The 20,453-nt window shown below is 39.7% G+C and overlaps 1 protein-coding gene across 3 annotated transcripts in view; it reads left to right on the top strand.

Annotated features, from left to right (window-relative positions):
• TAF3 (TATA-box binding protein associated factor 3) overlaps positions 1–19,823 on the top strand; it is a 140,774-nt gene extending 120,951 nt beyond the window's left edge. For all 3 annotated transcript variants that reach the window (XM_073328815.2, XM_073328816.2, XM_073328818.2), the window contains 3 exons: positions 12,184–12,442; positions 17,208–17,314; positions 18,082–19,823. In XM_073328815.2, the coding sequence (XP_073184916.1) occupies positions 12,184–12,442; positions 17,208–17,314; positions 18,082–18,196 (481 nt within the window). In that variant the 3' untranslated portion in view covers positions 18,197–19,823. The remainder of the gene's footprint in view (positions 1–12,183; positions 12,443–17,207; positions 17,315–18,081) is intronic.
• Positions 19,824–20,453: the final 630 nt, after the last annotated feature.

Here is a 20,453-nt window from a genome sequence, read left to right as displayed (position 1 = left end):
AAGGTGTATGAAGTATGCCACTGGACATGTTGGGTTTTATTGAGTTTTTTTTTTTTAAATAATGATGCCTATTTGAGGTCTATGCACCTCAAAGTAGTTAATCACATAGTACACACCATTAAATTAAACCTCAGCAGCATTCCACAGGTACTTGGCCAGCCAGCCAGCCAGCCAACGATCCCTTTCAGCGTCTCAGAAGAATACTCTCCACTTTCTCCAAAGACCCCAACCACCAAATGTGGGCTATTGTGGAACAAGGGGAAGCATGTTCCATAGTCTTGGAGGCCCCCACAGAGAATACCCTGCCATCCACCCCTTCTTTTATAACAAGGGGATGCCTCTTCAGCACCTTTGTTGACCGCATCTTTGACAGTATGTCGCAGGGAGAGAGGCGGTCCCTCAGGTGAGCAGTCCTAGGCATTAACCAACATCCTTAAAGTCTGTCCAGAGGCCAATGAGCAGCCAGTACAAATCCTGGCGCATTGGTACTGTTTGTTCCCAGCAAGAAGCAGTAAGATGCTATGTTCATTCTGAGACTGAAGATGCAGAAGGTATAGGCCTGTGGAAAGTGGCACACTAAAACCAGTCCCATCTTAATCCCATCCCGGAGCTCACACACTGAGTGCATGTCTACCCGAATGTTTACAGCATAGCAAGCTGGAGTGTAAATCTACAGCACTCCAGCGAGTTGCTCACTAACTGTCCATGTGAACCCTGCTGATGCACATGCGCACTAGGGAACATTTAGTGCACAACAGCAGTGTCCACACGGGTAGTTAGCTGGAGCTAACTGTAGATTTACACCAACTTGCCACACAGTAAGTGTTCATGTAGACATGCCCTGAGTGGAGGCAGCGCAATATTAGTCCCAACTGAGGGTGAGGGGGTGAGGCCAGGCTCTAATGTAAAGAGAGCTTCTGGCATGGCTGCTGAGTCAACTGCTGGAATGGAAACTCCATGCACAGAACAAGTACAGCAAGACAGCAGCAGTGCAAGCTTTCACTCATGTGCCTTAATCCTGATTTAGAGGCACTACCTGTATGGGTGAGAAGTTAGCTCATTCTCTCTACCTCTTCAGTCCTTAGTCTCTGCTGAGATTGACAGTCAAGGTGCAAGTCGGAGTTAATTGTGACAGTGAATTTTAATTCTTTATATTTCTGTGAATGCTAATATTGGCTGGTCCTAGATATAAAGTGATCTCTGCATTTCATGTTTTCCCTACATAAGCATATGTTATCAATCCCAAGAATATGGGTCTTCATAGTGTCCTAAATAAGTATAGTGTATAAAGTCAGAGTAGTAGAAATTAAAATGTAGCCATCACTGAAGGATAAATAGAACAGAAGGAAAGACTGCTACACATTAGGTTTTTGCAAGTGCTTTAACTGCACAATAAAACAAGTGGAAAGTAGATTATAATCAAAACATTTCCATTTTAGTAGTAAACAATTACAGCAATACTTGCATGGATGCCACATTAAAAGAAATTTAGTGGATTCCATTCTAATGCAATTAGAGCTAATTTTGTTCTTTAAATGAATAAAAGGTCAGCTAGTAAATCTAGTTTATCTTGAGTACAGACTTCAATAAATTGTTTTATTTAATTTGCTGTAAAAGATCTTATCCTTAATGGGCCTAGGTCTTATTAGTTTGCTTGGGTTTTAAAATATTTATGACCACCTTTTAGAGATGATTTGAATGATAAGTTGGAAAGTTGTTGTTGTTGTTTGTTGTTTTCCTGCAGTCTTATCAAGGCATAAGATCGCTAATTGACTCAGTGTAGGAAGGCATGTAAGATTAGTCATGTAGAGAAAGCTGGTGTGGACCCTTCCTGAATTTAAATCTCCTGTAATTAGCTGTTTTGTTGAATCATCATGTGGTGGCTTGTTTGTCCATTGTCCAGTTATTTTTTCCCAAAACATAATCATATTTCACACCTCTGGTGTTTAAGAACGCTAATCTACTGATAATGCATTGGCATGCCATTTACTGATGCAACGGACATGAACTTCAAATTTACTGTGTACTGTAATTCCTGATATTTGTGATAAATTCATTTTATATTTACAGCCAAATAAAAAAAACAAAAATACCAAAATCTAGCTTCAGTGCAGGGCCACAGAAACAATGTACCACTGATTTTTTCGGGGCTTCTGTGATTTAGAAGTAAGGCATATATTTTTGTGAAATCACGTCTTTAATCTGTATCTTAAAATGTCAGGCTTCTTACTCCAGGCTTACAGTATTGTATTTTAGCTCTACTTTCAATAGGGGACCTTGATGCTAGTAGTGAGTGGAGGATAGCTGTTTTAGCACTGATTTAACTTGTAATTTGATTTGCCCAGTCTAATTAAATTGCCATTTATCTTGAATTTTTTGAAGTGGGTAGATGTGACTTTTTTTTAGAATATAAATGTGTGTGTATATCATCTAAGGGAATTATTTATTGAACTAAAATCTTAAAAGAATTGATGGATGGAAAGAGGAAATTTTTGTTCCTAGTATTTCGTTGACTTCACTGAAGTTTCATCCCAAATACTGTGGGAGAGACATTCAGTGACCTAGCTAAAATGTGTTGGTGGCCTCATTCCACTGCTGAGCATAGTGGATAAATGTCCATAACACCAAAACCACTACAATAGTTGGCACTGATTGATACCCCTGGTAGGAAATCTCAATAGAGGCTAAGGACTGAATGGCAGTAGACACTGAATTATCCATTCACCACTAGATGTAATCTCTCTACGGAGCAGTGGTGACCTAGAAGCACGCTGGTGGAACAAAGAGGGAAAGCCTGTATTCATATTTTCGAGTCTGTTACTGTTCGGTTTCTGTAGCTGTCAGTCCAACACCATCCATGAGAAGCTCACATAACACACTCACGTTTATGTAAACTGGCACAAATGGTATCTGCCTGAAAAGGCATAGGAATGAGATAGCATGGATGGAAAAACATTCTGGTGAGGAACTACAAGGATCAACAAGTGGAAACCTACTGTGGCTACCTGCAGCACATCTAGATTATTGCAGAAATTATTTTTAAGCAAAGATAGAGGGTTTTTTTTCCTGTATACCTATTTACTTGTAAATTATTTAAAGTACATATGTAATAGCATATTAATACCACACTAGAATACCCTCATGTTATATATTTATGTAGCTTTTGTATTTTCATATGGCTTCATCTTTTGTCACACAGCATACAGACAAGTACCAAAATTACCAAAAATGCGGTGTATACAATTAGGCTCCTAAGTGTAAGCCTGACTTACAAAACAGCTGAGCTCACAGGAACTCCCAGTGAAGTCAAAATCTCTAGGAAAAGTTGCACAAAAAGTAGCAGAATTGAGAGAAATCAGAGAACCAAAAGAGAAACCTAGAAATAAGGCTACAGATGTTTTCCCCTCTTGCCTGCATTGGAAGTTCTTGAGAACAGGGACTGTCTCAGCGTAATGCCTTGCTCATTGGGCCCTGATCTCAGTTGACGCTTCTAGTTTCTACTGTAATACAAACTTTTTTTAAAATGTGAGGTGCTCAAACATTACAGCGATGGGAGTTGTACAAGTATCTATATATACATAGGAGTTTGCCACAGACTGCAGTGAGCCTACAATTTGCCCCATACAATTTTGTACAATACTTGCAATTTTTACATGGTATCTTCTTTAATGGAAATTTGTAGGCTGTTTAAGGATGGTGGTTCTCCTTTTAATGATAAATAAGTAAGCCATTGTGAAGGAACTTTTGAACTTGGTATGCCATTTAGTGGCAAGTTATTCAGACGTTGATAATTTAGATTACTGGCTTCATAGTGTTTGCCCACAATAGCTGAATAATGGGGATCATTAAACTCCCTGTGTAGGTATATCCAAATTGTGTTTGCCTTTAACCTTGGCTCTCTGTGTGGCTGGGGAGGGAAGGATTGGCTCTTTATTGACTTGTGAAGCTGTAGGTTTGCATTACAGGCCAAGCAGCTCATGACCCATTCCATTTATTTCACTGTTTTGTGGTGGGGAAACAGGTAAAGGAATCCTGCTGGAAGCCCCTCCTTCTGCACGTTTTTATGAATGAGTCCAGTGTTTGTAGCAGTTAAGGCACCATGACCAAATCCTCCAAAAGATGTAATGCAAGCAGCATGGGGCTATTGTGGGACACAGCTGTGGGCGGTGTTAGTTACCCTGTGAGACATTGCTTATTCAACAGAAAGCTCTGGAGGAGAACTTATGGTGGAATTAAATAGGAGGGAAAAAGTGATACTTCAGGGAGAAAAATGTAGAAGGGTAAACCACTGTTTGGAAAATCAGACAATAGAGTCCTGGCAGTGAATGTCTATGTTTATTACAGTACTAATGGGTATCCCAATTATTTTACAATGTATCACTTAGCAGTGAAAGGCTAAATGTTAACAGTGTGATACTAGAATTAACGCTTTGTGTTGCTCAATCAACTTGTTCTACAAAACCAGAAAGAACATATACTGGTTAAATCGATTCCTGATATAATTAATGAACCACCTAAGAGAGAAGAGGTAGAGAAGTGAAAAACAATCTGATTTCCAGCCAAGTAATAAGTGTAATGTAGGATTTAGGAACTCCAGTGAACTTTACAGTTTTGCTAAGGGTCTGTCTACACTACGGAGACTATACCGGCATAGCTATATCACCGTAGCTATGCAGGCATATCCCCATAGCTTACATTGACAGAAGGAGGTATTCCATCTGTTTAGGAACACCAATTCCCCAAATGACAGTAGCTACATCGGCAGAAACATTTTTCACACCCCTTCTAACTTTTAAGAGTAGACCAAGCCTAACTATTTATGTGTGTTCTTCCATGGAATCGCTACATTTAAATTATAAAAAAGAGCTGGAGGACTTCTCCAGTGAGCTAATGCCTTTTTAAATACCAAATGGGTGTGCTCTTTATTGAAGACATTGTCTAGGGTGCGGTTCATATACTCAAAGGAACATTTGGCAAAGGGATAATATATTTGGCCCCAGTCCTGCACTCAAACTCCCATCCGTGGACCCTGGCATCCATATAGAGTCCAGCTGATTTTGTTCTGGCTCCACAAGGGTTTACCTAATTGTAGGATTGGGGCCTTTGTGTGCAAGTATCTATGTTTCTGAAGGTAATAAGACCCCAGTGCCAGAATGGGTAGAACATTGTTTTTTCCAGTGTGCTTTTAAGCTGACCTAGAATTTTTTTCCCTTGAGCGTGAGAGTTAGTTCAAACCTCAAGCTTAGTCCTAGCCTCTCCTTTAATTACAGAAGCCACCCCACCAATTATTCACCATGGTTTTGGTAGTTGGAAGGTTCATGCAAAATTATTTTCAGTTTGCACTTGGATCACACTCAGTGATGATTCCAAATGTGAATCCATAAAAGTGTTTGAGTCATTAAAAAACAAACCACTTACTGTATGTGAGATTTTTTGATTTTGCTGTTTGTTGCGCAAGAGTTTAAAATGTGTGTGTTGTGTACCTCAATTAAAAAGGGGAAAAAAAACTTCGGGCAGATTTAGGTGCATATCTGCTTCAGCAGCATTGCATGTGGAAATGTGCATACGCAATCTCCCTTTCTGGCAAAACAGAAACTGATCAAATGTATACAACAGAATTGAAGGCAGGTGCTTCTTCATTACACACACACAAAAAAGGCTTGGCTTTACTACAAAATTGATGCGAAAGAAAAGAACTTCGATATCTCAGTTTTTCTCTTAAAGATACCTTTTGTTGTTGTTGTTGTTACCAAAGTCTCACTTGTTTCAAAATGAAATTAAAGCAAAAATAAGTAGCTTGCATAGAGGCAAAGATTTGAGGTGGGGCCAAATAAATTATTATTATTTAGTGCCTAGGAACCCAGACATGGTCCAGGGCCATTGTGTTACGCACTGTGCAAACACAGAACAAAAAGGTGATCCCTGCTCCAAAAAGTTTGCAGTCTAAGTAAAGTTGTTAGGCAAGTGGTTCATCTGGTAGCTCAGTATATCATCGGGCAGAAAATCAGGGTTTCGGACAGACCACATCACTCAGTTTTTGCATAGGTGGGAGCCAGTGACAAGGTGGAAATAATATTCATTATTCAAGAGGAGGCCTTTCTGCACCCTGGTCTACATTCCAGACTTATGTCCATATAACTATGTCGCTCAGGCATGCAGAAAATCTATACCCCGAGCAACGCAGTTCTATCAACTTAAGCCCTGGTGTAGACCGCGCTATGTTTACAGGAGAGCATCTCTCGTTGACATAGCTACCGCCTCTCTGGAAGATGGACTATCTAGGCCAGCAGGAGAAGCTCTCCCAGTGACATACGTAGCATCTTCACTAAACACTACAGCAGCGCAGCTGCACTGTAAAGGTAGACAAGCCCTGCACTGCAGTAGGATCACTTTTTGATAGCTGTGGGTACTTAAAGCCCTATCTTGATTCCCACTATAGATGGTGGAGAAGAACTGTTCCCATCCACAAACTTGTAAGATGTTCATCAGCATAGTATCTGGGCATATTTGCTAAAATAAGGGAAAGAAATAGGGATTGGAGTCAGCTGACTTGGGCTCGCAGAGCTTGGGCTACGGAGCTGTTTAGTTGCAGTGTAGATGCCGCACCTTGCGGGGTCCCAAACCTGCACTCCAGCACAAGCTCAAACGTCTGCACCACAATTGAACAGCCTTGTAGTCTGAGCCCCACGAGCCCAAGTCAGCTGATCCAGGCCAGCCGCGGGTGTTTAATTGCAGTGTAGAGATACACGGTGAGAATAGACAAGTGGAACTATTTGCTTATTTGAAAACACTTTTATTCTACAGTTTTTTGTGTCCAAGCTCTCAAAATATAGATGTGCATTTCTCTAGGAAGGAACTTTGTTAGATGTATCTATATATAGGATATTATACAGGTATAGTAAAAGTGGCCCAACTTTCCCTTATAGGCAAGACCTTATGTTCCTAAGTCACTTTGAAAATGGGACTTAAGTTTCTAAGTCGCTAATATTTTTGAAAATATTACCCATAGTTTAGACCGGGCTTTTGAGGGGACAGCATGTTTGAAACCGTACCCTCTATAAAAACAAAGACCATCAGACTGTGATTTCTGACTAGACTATTATACCTCTCAGTACAATGACATTTTTTGTGATTGGTACTTGGAGCAATCTGTGGTTCAAATCATACTTTTAAAAGCCATTTCCTTTTGGTTTGCCCTGTGTTTATATTAATCAGTCCATGGGTTTTTCACCTGTAAGGAACAGATTGAAATCAAATCAATTACTTCTAGAGATAGGAAATTATTTCACACCTTTGAGTTTTACTCTGCTCCAGATGCAGCATGTTATAACTCGTGATAGTTAGAGCCAATTATAACCTGACCAACCTGCCTTGGCATTAAAAAGCCTGGTAGAACTTGCTCTGCATTTGCAAGATCAACACTTTGATTCTGTGCGCGTGTCTGGTTTGGGAAGTTTAGTTTTGTGATCTGAATGCAGTGATCAGTCCAAAGCAATGATCAAAGTGGGGATTGACCAATCTACCTTTATAAAAGGATTCCACTGTATATTTTAAGTACATTATAGTATTAGAGTTATAAATACGTATATTCCATTCCATTATAAATGCATTATGATATTTTGTAAGAAATATATTTCCTGTTAGCATAAAAGAGAGTTGAAAGGCTATTTAAACTTGCAGTAAAACCAGCTGTACTACAGAGTCCCTACAATAATTCTGCTTTCTTTGGGGAAGGGAGTGGTAATAGTTTTTATTTTATATTTATGTGGTTGATGTAGACTCCCATTACCACATCTAGTCAAAGGGTTTTCTCACACTTTTTAATTCTGGGACAGCTATTTGCATAAGACCTTTAACAATTGATATTTATCTTTCAATATAGAAAATAATTGTGATGACATGTTGCCAGGAGAGCAGCCCACAGAGAAACATAACTCTGATCTCAAGGCTCTAGGCATTTTTTGTTCACTTGGCTGATGTTAGTTTTTGTCTGAGTCCCGCTAAGAATCATTTAAGTCATTTAATCCTGCCCCAGTTTTCTGGGAGTAAGTGAAACTAAGGATACATTTTAGTTTACTAAGTCCTACTTTATTTGGAATTATGTGGTAAACATGTTAAAGTGAAATATTATCTTCTTCCAAATTATGATGGCCTAATGTGTGATCTAGTGTCTAAGAGCACAAAACTGACTACCAGGAGGACTGGCTTTGATTCCGGCCTGTGCCGCTAATTTGCTGTGTGACTCTAGGCAAACCTCTTCCTCACCGTTAAAATGGGGCTGATAATTCTTTCCCTCATTTATAAAGTGTTTTGAGATCTTTGTGTTCATGTTTCTATACAAGTCTGAAGTAATATTAATTATTAGGTCCTGGGGCTGCCATTTTACCCTGGGTCCTCCCTACCTACATATTGCCACTTATGCAGCCCCTGTCTTCATATAGGAGGACAAGGATCTCCACCCTCTCTGAAATTACCTCATGATCTCTTCAAGTGGCATAAGCCTAAGTGATTAATTTCTCTTCTGCCTCTGAACTTCATTAGCCCAAGGGAGTGGTAAGCCCTAGTGTGCTTCAGAATGCAGCTCTCCTTTGTAATACCTGAGCACTTGTGCCAAGACAAATAGGCCAGTCTTGTACTATGTACATGTTCTAATGGCACACTTCAAACAAAGAAGTAAATTGATTAATATTTGGCACTCATCAGTGAATATTTTAAGTTGTGTTGGTTTGTTCCTCACATACCCATGTACTGAGTTTCTGCAGTATTATTATTACGTAGTTTTGTTATAGTCGTTCCTACAGCCCCATTCAGAGTCATGGCCTGGCTTTGTGTACACTAGGGAAATACATTGTTTGGAAACATGTGAGCTAACACAGTGTTAAGTAAGGCTGACCATAACCAGCTCATGCATTTATTAAAAGTTGCTAAACTCTGTCTGTGCTAGGTGCAAAGCTGTGTTCATGTTAGCTCACACATTTTCAAATGCAACCGATTTTCTTGTCTGGACTAGCCATAGGCTGAGGCCAAAGACAGAACTTTCTCCAGGGGTGGTATGAGATTGTGGAATGAACTCCCCCAAGACCTAAGAACCATCACAACAACCTCGCCACTTTCCACTCCAAGTGTAGGTGAATTTCTTTGACCTTGCCTTCTCTAATATAAACACATAGCAACAGATATATTTATAATAATAATAAAAACCTTATCAAAATAAGACGCTCCACTGTATGTGCTTCTCCCTTAAGGGAGCGATGAGAGAACAAACAACACAGGCCAGATGTGCAGTCACACTGCTAATGCACTCCTGGAAGAGTCTTAGATACTATGTTGATGAGCCTCATATAAAAACTTATATAGAACAGATGAGAGCAAAGGTGGTGCCCTGAAGGGCTTATAATAGGACCGTAAAAAAAGACCTACAAAAGGAAGGATAAAGATGTTCCACTGGACTATCCAAAGGACTTTTGCTTGTGCCAATAATTTATCTTCCGCGTTGGTTTGCCTTTTGTCTCTTGTCTCATTTTTATTATTGTCAGGTTGTTTACATCGGAAATGCAGTCATGAGGCTGAAGCTGTAAACAGTATTACTGATGCTGGAGGAATTAATCCCACGTCATTACCCCATTGCTAGTTTTCTAATGTTTCTCCTCTTTGATTGTCTTCTTTTTATTGCCTCTCACGTTTAGGCCTTGACAGGCAGAAATAGAATCACAGAATATTAGGGTTGGAAGAGACCTCAGGAGGTCATCTAGTCCAACCCCCTACTCAAAGCAGGTTCAATACCAACTAAATCATCCCAGCCATGGCTTTGTCAAGCCTGACCTTAAAAACCTCTAAGGATGGAAATTCCACCACCTCCCTAGGGAACCCATTCCAGTGCTTCACCGCCCTCCTAGTGAAATAGTGTTTCCTAATATCCAATCTAGACCTCCCCCACTGCAACTTGAGACCCTTACTCCTTGTTCTGTCCTCTGCCACCACTGAGAACAGCCTCTTTGGAACCCTCCTTCAGGTAGTTGAAGGCTGCTATCAAATCCCCCTCACTCTTCTCTTCTGCAGACTAAATAACCCCAGTTCCCTCAGACTCTCCTCGTAAGTCATGTGCCCCAGCCCCCTAATCATTTTTGTTGCCCTCCGCTGGACTCTCTCCAATTTGTCCACATCCCTTCTGTAGTGCGGGGACCAAAACTGGACACAGTACTCCAGGTGTGGCCTCACTAGTGCTGAATAGAGGGGAATAATCACTTCCCTTGATCTGCTGGCAATGCTCCTCCTAATACAGTCCAGTATGCCATTGGCCTTCTTGGCAACAAAGGCACACTGCTGACTCATATCAAGCTTCTGGTCCTCTGTAATTCCCCAGGTCCGTTTCTGCAGAACTGCTGCTTAGCCAGTCAGTCCCCAGCCTGTAGCGGTGCATGGGATTCTTCCTTCTTAAGTGCAGGACTCTGCACTTGTCCTTGTTGAACCTTGTTGAATGGTAATATAGTTGGTATGGTGATTAATTATATCAAAACTTGTTTTGTGAGCTATATATATTTTTACTATGATTCTTGTCATGGTCCTAAGTTAGGAGTGCAAATAGGCTATCTCAATAGAAGTACAATACATCTTTTTATTTTAATACCTCAGCATAGCATTAAATATTTTACAGTTTCAAATCTTTTGTACAATTTAACTTCGATTATGTGCTGAATGCAGACATGGCCCCAGTCCTAGCCACACTGCATTTTGAGTATCGCAGGAGAATAGCTGCAGTGTACTCTTCGGGCATTCTTGTCAACAGGAATCAGTTGTGACATTAAAGAATGCTTTATCCCCTTTTAATGAAAATCTTTAAGTGTAGGATGGTAAGTATTTTTTAACAACTTACTTCCTAGAAAGAGATATTTTCTTGCTACTTTTTGTCTCTGTTTGTGCTGGTGATCAGGTGATGATCTATCATAATTTCCTATCACTATTACTGTGGAAATTAGAGCGGGAGTTGCTTAGAGTGGATGAGTCTGAGGCTCTACTCAGCTCTGACTTGTCTGCATTTTTGTTGAACTTGTAAGTCCGTTGATGTCAATGACAAAACTCCCCTTGACTTTCAATAGGGCCAGAATTTCACCCTTTGTCTCTTGTCTCCGGCCACTGCCCTGCTCTGATTCTGCTTCCCTTTACGTGACCCTCTTGTATTCACTCACAAGCGTCTCCATTCCATTTTCCTTGCTTCCACCTATACCTGAAATGCTCACCTTGATCCTGTATGCCATGTGACTTCCTTTATTCAAAACCTACTTCTTTGCACAGTCTCTCCAACAGTGGCCCACATTCCCAAACTAACTTGGCAAAGTAAAAATTAATTAAATGTTCCAACAAGATGTGCCCTTGTGAAAACAAGTAGTCTTGTAACCCTTTTTTGCGTGAACCACCCCCTCCCTTTCATGATACCATCTTTCTGTTTCAACATTACTTTGTTTCTAACATAGGTTGTAAGATTCTTACAGCAGCAACCTTGTCTTTAGTCTTTCTGTAAAGTGCTGTGCACTCCAAGTTTTACTTAATAATAATCAGATTATCTACTCCATCCTCCTGCCTCTGCATGATTGTTGTCTAGTGTATATTTATTAGAGCCACATCCTGTCTACTACTTCAACTACTAAAGAAGGTAGCAGTTAATGCTAGCTGCTAATAATATTGTGTGTCTCTCATTTGTTTATCTTGACTAAAACCACCACTCAGTCTATAAACATATGAAGAAAGAAGTAACACATTTTCAAATATTTGTAGAACCTCTAAGGTAGACTCCTAGAGAGTGGTATTGCCCCCTCAGCTTGAAGATTAAAATCAGTGCTGCCCACAGCTGAGTAACTTTCCTTTCTAATGTTTCCCACTAACTGGGAATCTCAATTTCTGTAGCGAGTTTAGTTTCTGTAAAGCCATAGAGAGTATTTATATACAGTGAGCTATAGAGCAGTGTGGCTGTGTCAGGCACTGGAGTTCAATTTGTAATGGCTGTCTATTTCAACCTGTTTGATAGGGAGCAATGTGCAATGAAAACTGTTCTAAAGCTATGTGGAAGCAACCTTTTTGCTTTCTGAAAGGCAAAGTGAATTGTCCATTTTGTATTTTCTTATATTTAGCCAATAACATTTTACTGTTTTACAACAACTCTTCTGTGTCTGTCTTTTTGTCTGGCAGAGTCATCAGCAAAGTGGTGTCAGCCCCAGAGGCTAAACCATCTACTCCTGTAAGTCGGCCCAAAACACCACCACCCGTGCCATCCCCAGTACCAGCTCCTGTCCTGGTGACCCCTCCTCCTGCTCCTCCTCCTCTTCCTCCTCCACAAGCTACCATCTCGCCTGCTCTAATTCCACCATCTTCTCCTGCGGTCTCTGCGGCAGGAGGCTCCAAAGCGCCAGTCAGAAGTGTGGTGACAGAGACTGTCAGTACCTACGTGGTATGTGATATACTTCAGTGTGTGTCTTAATGCTATTGAGATCAATCTTTTGAGAATTCTTCTTCATGGTGACTTTTCATTTTCAAAGTAAAGGTGCCGTGCCAATACAGTGTCATGTGTTAGTCACATGTATACAGCCCCTTCTCTACATGCACCTATTTTCAGGGGGTTGATAACTTATTCAAAAAATTGCTTGTACATAAATGTCTTATGCTTATTCTCAGCCAACGGTTGTCTTTCTTCTGGAAAGTCTACTACAGTTCCATTTGGGTATTTTCTAGTTGTCTGAGCATGAATATTTTTCTCCTTGAGATCTTTCAGATTCTTTTGTAATGCTTGCCATAGATGTAGCCTTCAATAAGGAAAAGAACCCCTCACGTAGGAAAAGTTTAGAATTAGCACTCAGCAGTAATTTCCAATTTGTGCAGTACACTATTATTTACTAATTTTTTATCAGTGTACCAAGGTTGCAGATACTTGTGCAACTCTGAAGCGCTGCACGCTTCCTGCATACAGCTTGTAGCCAATCCACCATGTGCTGTGAGCTTGCCATATCTCAGGTGGGGTTAAAACTTGGATGTGCCTTAGAGTGTTCCCATTACAATCAGAAAAATGTTAATAATTGGCAATTGCTTAAGAACATTTTACTAGATGTTCAAAAGCCACCATCAAGAAAGAATGTTAAAAAACTAGCCTGGCTTAGGGGGTAGTGAAATCAGATATTAAAAAATATTTATATAACAAATGGAAGAAATGAAGTTGATAGTAATGAATATAAATCAGAAGCTAGGAATTGTAGAAAATTGATAAGGGAAGCAAAAGGACTCAAGGAAAAAACTATGGCCAGGAACAAAAGAAATCCTAACAATGGTAATGGTCCATTAATAGATGGAAATGGCAGAATTGTAAATAATAATGCAGAAAAGGCAGAGGTGTTCAATAAATATTTCTGTTCTCTGTTTGGGAAAAGCCAGTTAGTGTAGTCATATCAGATGATGAAATACTTTCCATTGCAACAGTAACTAAGGAGGATGTTAAACAGAGCTACTAAAGTTAAATATTTTGAAATCAGCAGGTCCAGATAACTTGTATTCAAGAATTTTAAAGAGTTGGCCAAGGAGCCATTACTGTTAATGTTGATTTTCAGTAAGTCGTGGAACACTGGGGAAATTCCAGAAGACTGTAAGAAGCAAAATAATGGAACAGCTGATACATGACTCAGTTTAATAAAGAAGTAAAAAAGGATGAGGATAGTATGATTAATGCCAGTCAACATACGCTTGTGGGAAATGGATCTTGTCAAACTAACTTGATATCTTTTATGATGAGATTACAGACTTGGTTGATAAAGGTAATAGTTCTGATGTAACATTCACAGACTTCTGTATGGCGTTTGACTTGGTACTGCATGACATTTTGATTAAGAAACTAAAACCATGCAAAATGACACACATTAAATGGATTCAAAAATAGCTAATTGATAGGTCTCAAAATGTAATTGTAAACAGAGAATCATTAAGTGGACATGTTTCTAGTGGGGTCCCGCAGGGATCGGTTCTTGGCTACTGCAGTGGTTTTCAAACTGCAGGTCGCAACCCAGTACTTGGTTGCGGAATGTAAGGCACTAGGTCGCGGTGGCTCTGGTCAGCACCACTGACTGGTCATTAAAAGTCCCATTGGTGGTGCTGCCCGGCTAAGGCAGGCTAGTCCCTAGCTGCTCTGACACCGCACTGCGCCCCGGAAGCAGCCAGCAGCAGGTCCGGCTCCTAGGCGGGGGGGCCATGGGGCTCTGGCCAATGAAAGCTGTGGGTAGGGGGTGGTGCTTGCAGCCAAGAGCCACATGGAGCCGCTGGCGCGCCTCCGCCTAGGAGCCGGACCTGCTGCTGGCTGCTTCTGGGGTGCAGTGCTGTCTGTGGTGCCAGAACAGGCAGGAAGTCTGCCTTAGCACCCCTGCTGCGCTGCTGACCGGGGGCTGCCTGAGGTAAGCCCGTGCCCCAATCCTCTGCCCCAGCCCAGAGCCTCCCCAAACCCGGAGCCCCCTCCTGCACCCCAAACCCCTCATCCCTGGCGCCACCCCAGAACCTGCATCCCCCAGCCCAGAGTCCTGACCCCCCTCCTACACCCCAACCCCCTGCCCCAGCCATAAGCCCGCCCCATACCGTGAACCCCTTATTCCTGGCCCCACCCTGCAGCCCTCACCCCTTCACCCCAACCCTCTGCCCTAGCCCTAAGCCCTTCCCAAACCCCTCATCCCCAGCTCCACTGGGTCACGGGCATCAACAATTTTCTTCAACTGGGTCCCCAGAAAAAAGGTTTGAAAACCACTGCACTGCTGATCACTTTTATGAATGACCGGGAAGAAAACATAAAATCATTACTAATAAAATTTGCAGATGAGACAGACTGGGGGAGTTATAAATAATGAAGAGGACAGGTTACTGATACTGCGTGATCTGGATCACATAGTAAGCTGGACGCAAGCAAGCAATACGTGTTTTAATACAGCCAAATATAAAGTCATATATCTAGGAACAAAGAGTGTAGGTCAAACTTACATGATGGAGGACTCTATCGTAGGAAGCAGTGACTCTGAGAAGGACTTGGAGTCATGGTGAATAATCAGCTGAACATAAGAACCCAGTGCAATGCTGTGGCTAAAAGAGCTAAAGTGATCCTTGAATGTATAAATGGGAATATCAGGTAGGAGTAGGGAAATTATATTACCTCTGTATTAGGCTACTGGAATAGCGTGTCCAGTTCTGGTGTCCACAGTTCAAGAAAGATGTTGATAATTGGCGAGGGTTCAGAGAAGAGCCAGGAGAATGATTAAAGGATTAGACAACAAACTTTATAGTGCAAGACTCAAGGGGATTAATCTGTTCAGTTTAACAAAGAGGAGGTTGATCACAATCTATAAGTACCTATATGGACATGATAATAGAGGACTCTTCAATGTAGCAGACAAAAATATGACAAGATCCAGTGGATAGAGGTTGACGATAGACAAATTCAGACTAGAAATAAGGTACAAATTATTAACAGTGAGAGTATTTAACCATTGGAATAATTTATCAACAGTTGTGGTGCTTTCTCCATCACTGGCAATTTTTAAATCAAGATTGGATGTTTTCCTAAAAGGTGTGCCCTAGTTCAACCAGAAATTAAATCAGAGAAATCTTATGGCCTGTATTATACAGGAGGTCAGACTAGGTGATTGCAGTGGTGATTCATATAAGAAAACAGTGAACTTCCCAGATTAGACACCAACAAAAAATTAGTGCCCATCTTGGAAGGGCAGTGCTAATTTTGCTAGGCATTTTATTGCCAAGACTGATCAAGACAGGTTATAATTGGTTGTAATCTTCACTACCATAGATCGTAGCATTGTTTGTTTGCAGCCGAGTGACAGTGTGTGATTCTTTCTTAGCTTTGATTCCTTCAGAGAAAATATTTTGTGTGATCCTAACATCCAAAAGTCCAAACTGTCAGTTTACATGAGGAGCAAACATTTTTGCACAAACACGAAATGACTTTGCAGAGTAAGATTTGATAAGTAGATCTGAATGATCATTACAATCCAAGATCATTCAAACCAAATTCCATCTCCCTGTCAAGGTAGAATAGTGCCCTGCATCATATTTTCCTGTGCTTGTTGCAATCTAGTTTTGAATGAAGAAAACTACAGGCCTTTCCAAGAAGCTAAGAGATGTCAGTCATGAATTATAAACTGAATGCAGTCCTTGTGCATTTTCACTGATTTCCTTGGGTGGTGATCTACAGACCAAAATGTGTTTAGTTTTTCTTTTTAATACCCTTTATTGTTTTTAACCTTACTTTTAATGTCAACCTTATAAGCCTCTCACAGGTAGCAAGAAAAGTTATTCTCTGTACTATACAGGATATATGACCATGTGTTCTAGGAAATATTGAAAGCAAAATACATGAAATCCTCTTCTAAATACTTTTAAGTCACAGAAGTGGTTAAATCAGTGTAGATCCTCTGACAGTTGTGAATGTTTAGATTTTACCAAACAATACAAAAGACCTGTTTAATGAAACAATCTTGAAATTTAAAAATTGTAATGTGGTTTAAACTGGAAATAATACCCCCCCAAAATCCATCATAAGGTATTGAATGAGATGAATTTAGTAAACAATTGCTTAATATTGTAAATGATCTGCCTCTCTCATTGCATTTACCCTTTAGTAAATTGTACTGTGACATCAATGTCATAAAAGGAATGGAAAGTTACTCAGTAACAACTTTTTTATATCCTTGATCTTATCAGGTAGTTGAGTTTGGCTAATAAGTAATAAGGCAATATATGCACGTTGCACTGTATTTATTACATACATGTAAGACTATTATCTTATGCAAGGGGCTACCATTGTTCTATCCATAAGCAGTGTAAAATTAAAAAAGAAATCAGTCCCCAGATCACTGGGAGGGTATCAGCAGCTAAGAATCTGTTAAACCATGGTGATTGCTATTCTCTTGGGTCAAGTGGTTTAACTGGCTTTACTGGTTTACAGAGCAGTGTAAAACAGTGTTTGTTTTTACCATCTGAATCCGGTATAGCAAAATCAATTAGAATGGTATTGCCAAGCACTTGTGGTTAGAGTACTCTTAGGTATACTTTCCAGGAGCAGAGTGAACATTAGATAGCTTTGACTGATAAACAGGAAATGTAAGTTTGAGAAAATCAGGTATGTTTGCTTACTTGACATTAAAAAGAATCAACTTTTTCTTCCCTTTTTATACCAGATCCGAGATGAATGGGGTAACCAGATCTGGATCTGTCCTGGCTGCAACAAAGCTGATGATGGCAGTCCAATGATAGGCTGTGATGACTGTGATGATTGGTATCACTGGTAGGTTGTTGTAACCTCTTCTTCTGTGCCATTTTTTCACACCTTGCTGCTATCCTAGAAACCACGTGGTTATTCTCAAAAAGCTAGAATACTATTTGGACAGTTCCTTTTTATTTAAACTAGTAATTCGGAAGATTTTACTTTTATCTTTGTTACTTTGGAAGTTTGCAAAAATAAATTTTAAGTTGCAAGGGTGCCCATGTTTCTTCGTTTGTTTCCATTAGAACTTATAGGAAAATATTCTGCTAAAACCAATAATAATAGTTTTGAAACTATTATTACATCAGATACTGGTACGTACTCTAAGAACAACAGGACTGTAAACACCATGAACATAGCTATAAAGTTTCAAGTTATGGGCTCATTATATGAAAAAAAAAACATTTTGAAGCACATTCTCTTTTTTAGAAAAAGTGAATCACTTTCTAGGTATTTTTTTTCAGACAGCTAAACAAAATCGAAGGGCTTTTCCACAAATAATTTTAAATGATGATGTGGCATTGTTTTAAATCTGGGGTATTACACCCAAGAGCAGTAGACTTCTCATATTATTTTACAAAAAAAAACCCCGTTTCTTATGTAAGTGGCAGTCTAAGAAATTCATTGTTTCAAAACAAGAGGGTTTCAATTTCCAATCTGTGGGGTTTGGGACTAAAAAATTTAGTCAGATTCTGTTTCCCCTCTGAAAAGTTCATCTTGTTTGGATAAGAAAGAAAAGTAACACATTGATTTACTGAGACCTTGTGGGTTTTTTGTCAAATTTATAGGCTTTGTGTTGGAATTACGGCTGCACCCCCAGAAGAAATGCAATGGTTCTGTTCTAAGTGTGCCAGCAAAAAGAAAGATAAAAAACATAAGAAGCGGAAGCACAGAGCCCACTGAAGTCTTCGCGGTGGATTTAAGTCGTACAGTCACTTCAGCACTGACTCCGTGGCAGACGGCTCCGTTGTGCTTCTGCCTCATCATCCGTCATCAGGTTTTATGGATTGACTCCTGAATGAATCAGGAACAAAAATACACTGTCCATTCTGGACTGTTGTTTTTTCCAAACTATGTGGGCCCCAGTGGTTTAGATTTTATTATGTTCTGTCACTGGCTTTCACTTACTGAAGGAAACTCACATAGAGTGATACCGAGGGTTAAATAGTTAACAATACAGCTCCTGCTCTTGCAGATCAGCAGCAACAATGACAAATATTGTAAATAAAGATATCTCCTCTGTCCTTTTTGATTTGTTTTTATTCTCTCCTAAGCCTTTGCATTAAGGTGTTAAAAGAGAGGACAAACATGTAAATTGCAGTAACTGTAATCTAAGGAGACCTACTGGAATGATTTCTGTAGTCAGAATACAGTTTTCAAAGCTCTATCCCTGCATAGCCAGATAAGCATAACATGAAAATAAAAAAGTGGGCTGGTAAATATTTTTGTGATAAGAATATATGAAGCTTTTTTCCTTGATTTTTAGTACTAACATAAAATAAACATGTTCAAGCTTTTGTGAAATATCTTCTATTTTTTAAAAGAAAGTTTCTATTGTGTCAGGGGTTTTTTTTTCTTCCATGTGAATTGTTTTCAGTGGACCTGTAATATATTTTATACTTTTTGTTTTTAGTCATTGTCAGTGTACCTTTTCATTGCTTGTATATTTCATCAGCGTGTAAAAACACTTCTCATTAAAAGATGTTCTCTCGTGTAAATACCTGATATTTATAAAGTTTGGGTTTTTGTTTTTGTTTTTTTAAGGTTTATCGGTTTGGGGTTTTTTGAGTGTCTAATCCTAGCAGGTATGAAAATTCTGTATGATTTATGGCCATTACTGTGGCTTTAAAGGATTGTGATAGACCCACCCCAAAAGGAGCTTTCCAGGTGGCCCACTAATGAAATCAACCAACATTCTGCTTAAAGCCCTGATTAAGGAAGGTACTTAAGGATACGTGTAACTCTATGGCCTCGTCTACACTGGGGGGTGGGAGGGTGAATCGACCTAAGATACGCAACTTCAGCTACGAGAATAGCATAGCTGAAGTCGACATATCTTAGGTCGACTTTCCTCACGGCGCGGGGTCGACTGCCACCGCTCCCCCGTTGACTCCGCTTCCGCCTTTCGCCGTGGTGGAGTACAGGAATCAGCGACAGAGCGATCGGGGTAGTGTAGACGTACCCTAAGAAGGGAGTAATCCCAGTGCATGAAATGGGACTGTTCTTATGCATAGTGAGACAGGTACTGAAGTGCCTTTCTCAATCGGGACCTAAGGCAATGGGCTCTAGCAGTTTTAGTGGTAACAACTGAGTTTTAATTTGTAGCTGGAGCTGATCCTTTTATTTGCAAGTGTTTGTGTGTTTGTCAAAATGATTGCGCTTGCATTTAGAAAAAGGAAGTGTCGTTCGTATTCCATAAAGACTAGAAAGCGTACTATGCCATTTTGTGTTTGTTGTGATGTTTTCTTTTAGTGTATCTTTTAATCAGTATTACCTTGCAAAGACAAATAAAGTATGCTATGGAAATGTATGTTTTATTCTCCATTTTAAACAAAGGAATAATTCTCTAGAATGCCACAAAAATGTGACAGTATTAGATATTTTAGTACAGTGTGTCTGAGAGGTAAATCAAGTATATAGCATTAGATTTTAAGTATCATGCCTTATGTTTCAAAAGCTATAGGGTAAATCCAGCCTTCATTATTTAATTTTGGGGTGCTCCTACTTTGAACTGTACAGTAATAAGCATCTTGAGTTTTAGAATGCAAACATTTAACCTGTTGCACAGATATTACGAATTACTTTTTTAAAATGCCATCTAAATTGATATTAATGAGAATGAATTAGTCATGTTTTTTAAAACATCTTGTCTAGTTAAAGAAATTAGGTTTTCCTGATATGACTGTTAAATTGCAAATCAGTGGAGATATGGATGAAATTGGTTTATTAAAAGTGCACTGTTACCTTCTTTGTTCAATGCCACCTCATTTATATTCTATCCCTAATTACCAGTCAACACATTAGCCAAGACTGTTCTTGGTTTTAATTTCTAATTTTGAATGATTTGACGTTTTAAAACTTATCCTTGTTTTTCCTGTATCATAGGTACACACAAAATATACGGTCTTTGGTCCTCTTTGCTTTGGTTGCACAATAAAGA

The sequence above is a fragment of the Lepidochelys kempii genome, chromosome 1 (assembly GCF_965140285.1).
Source record: "Lepidochelys kempii isolate rLepKem1 chromosome 1, rLepKem1.hap1, whole genome shotgun sequence".
Lineage (NCBI taxonomy): Eukaryota > Metazoa > Chordata > Testudines > Cheloniidae > Lepidochelys > Lepidochelys kempii.
The sequence above is the reverse complement of the archived record's forward strand: the minus strand, read 5'-3'. Positions and strand labels throughout refer to the sequence as shown.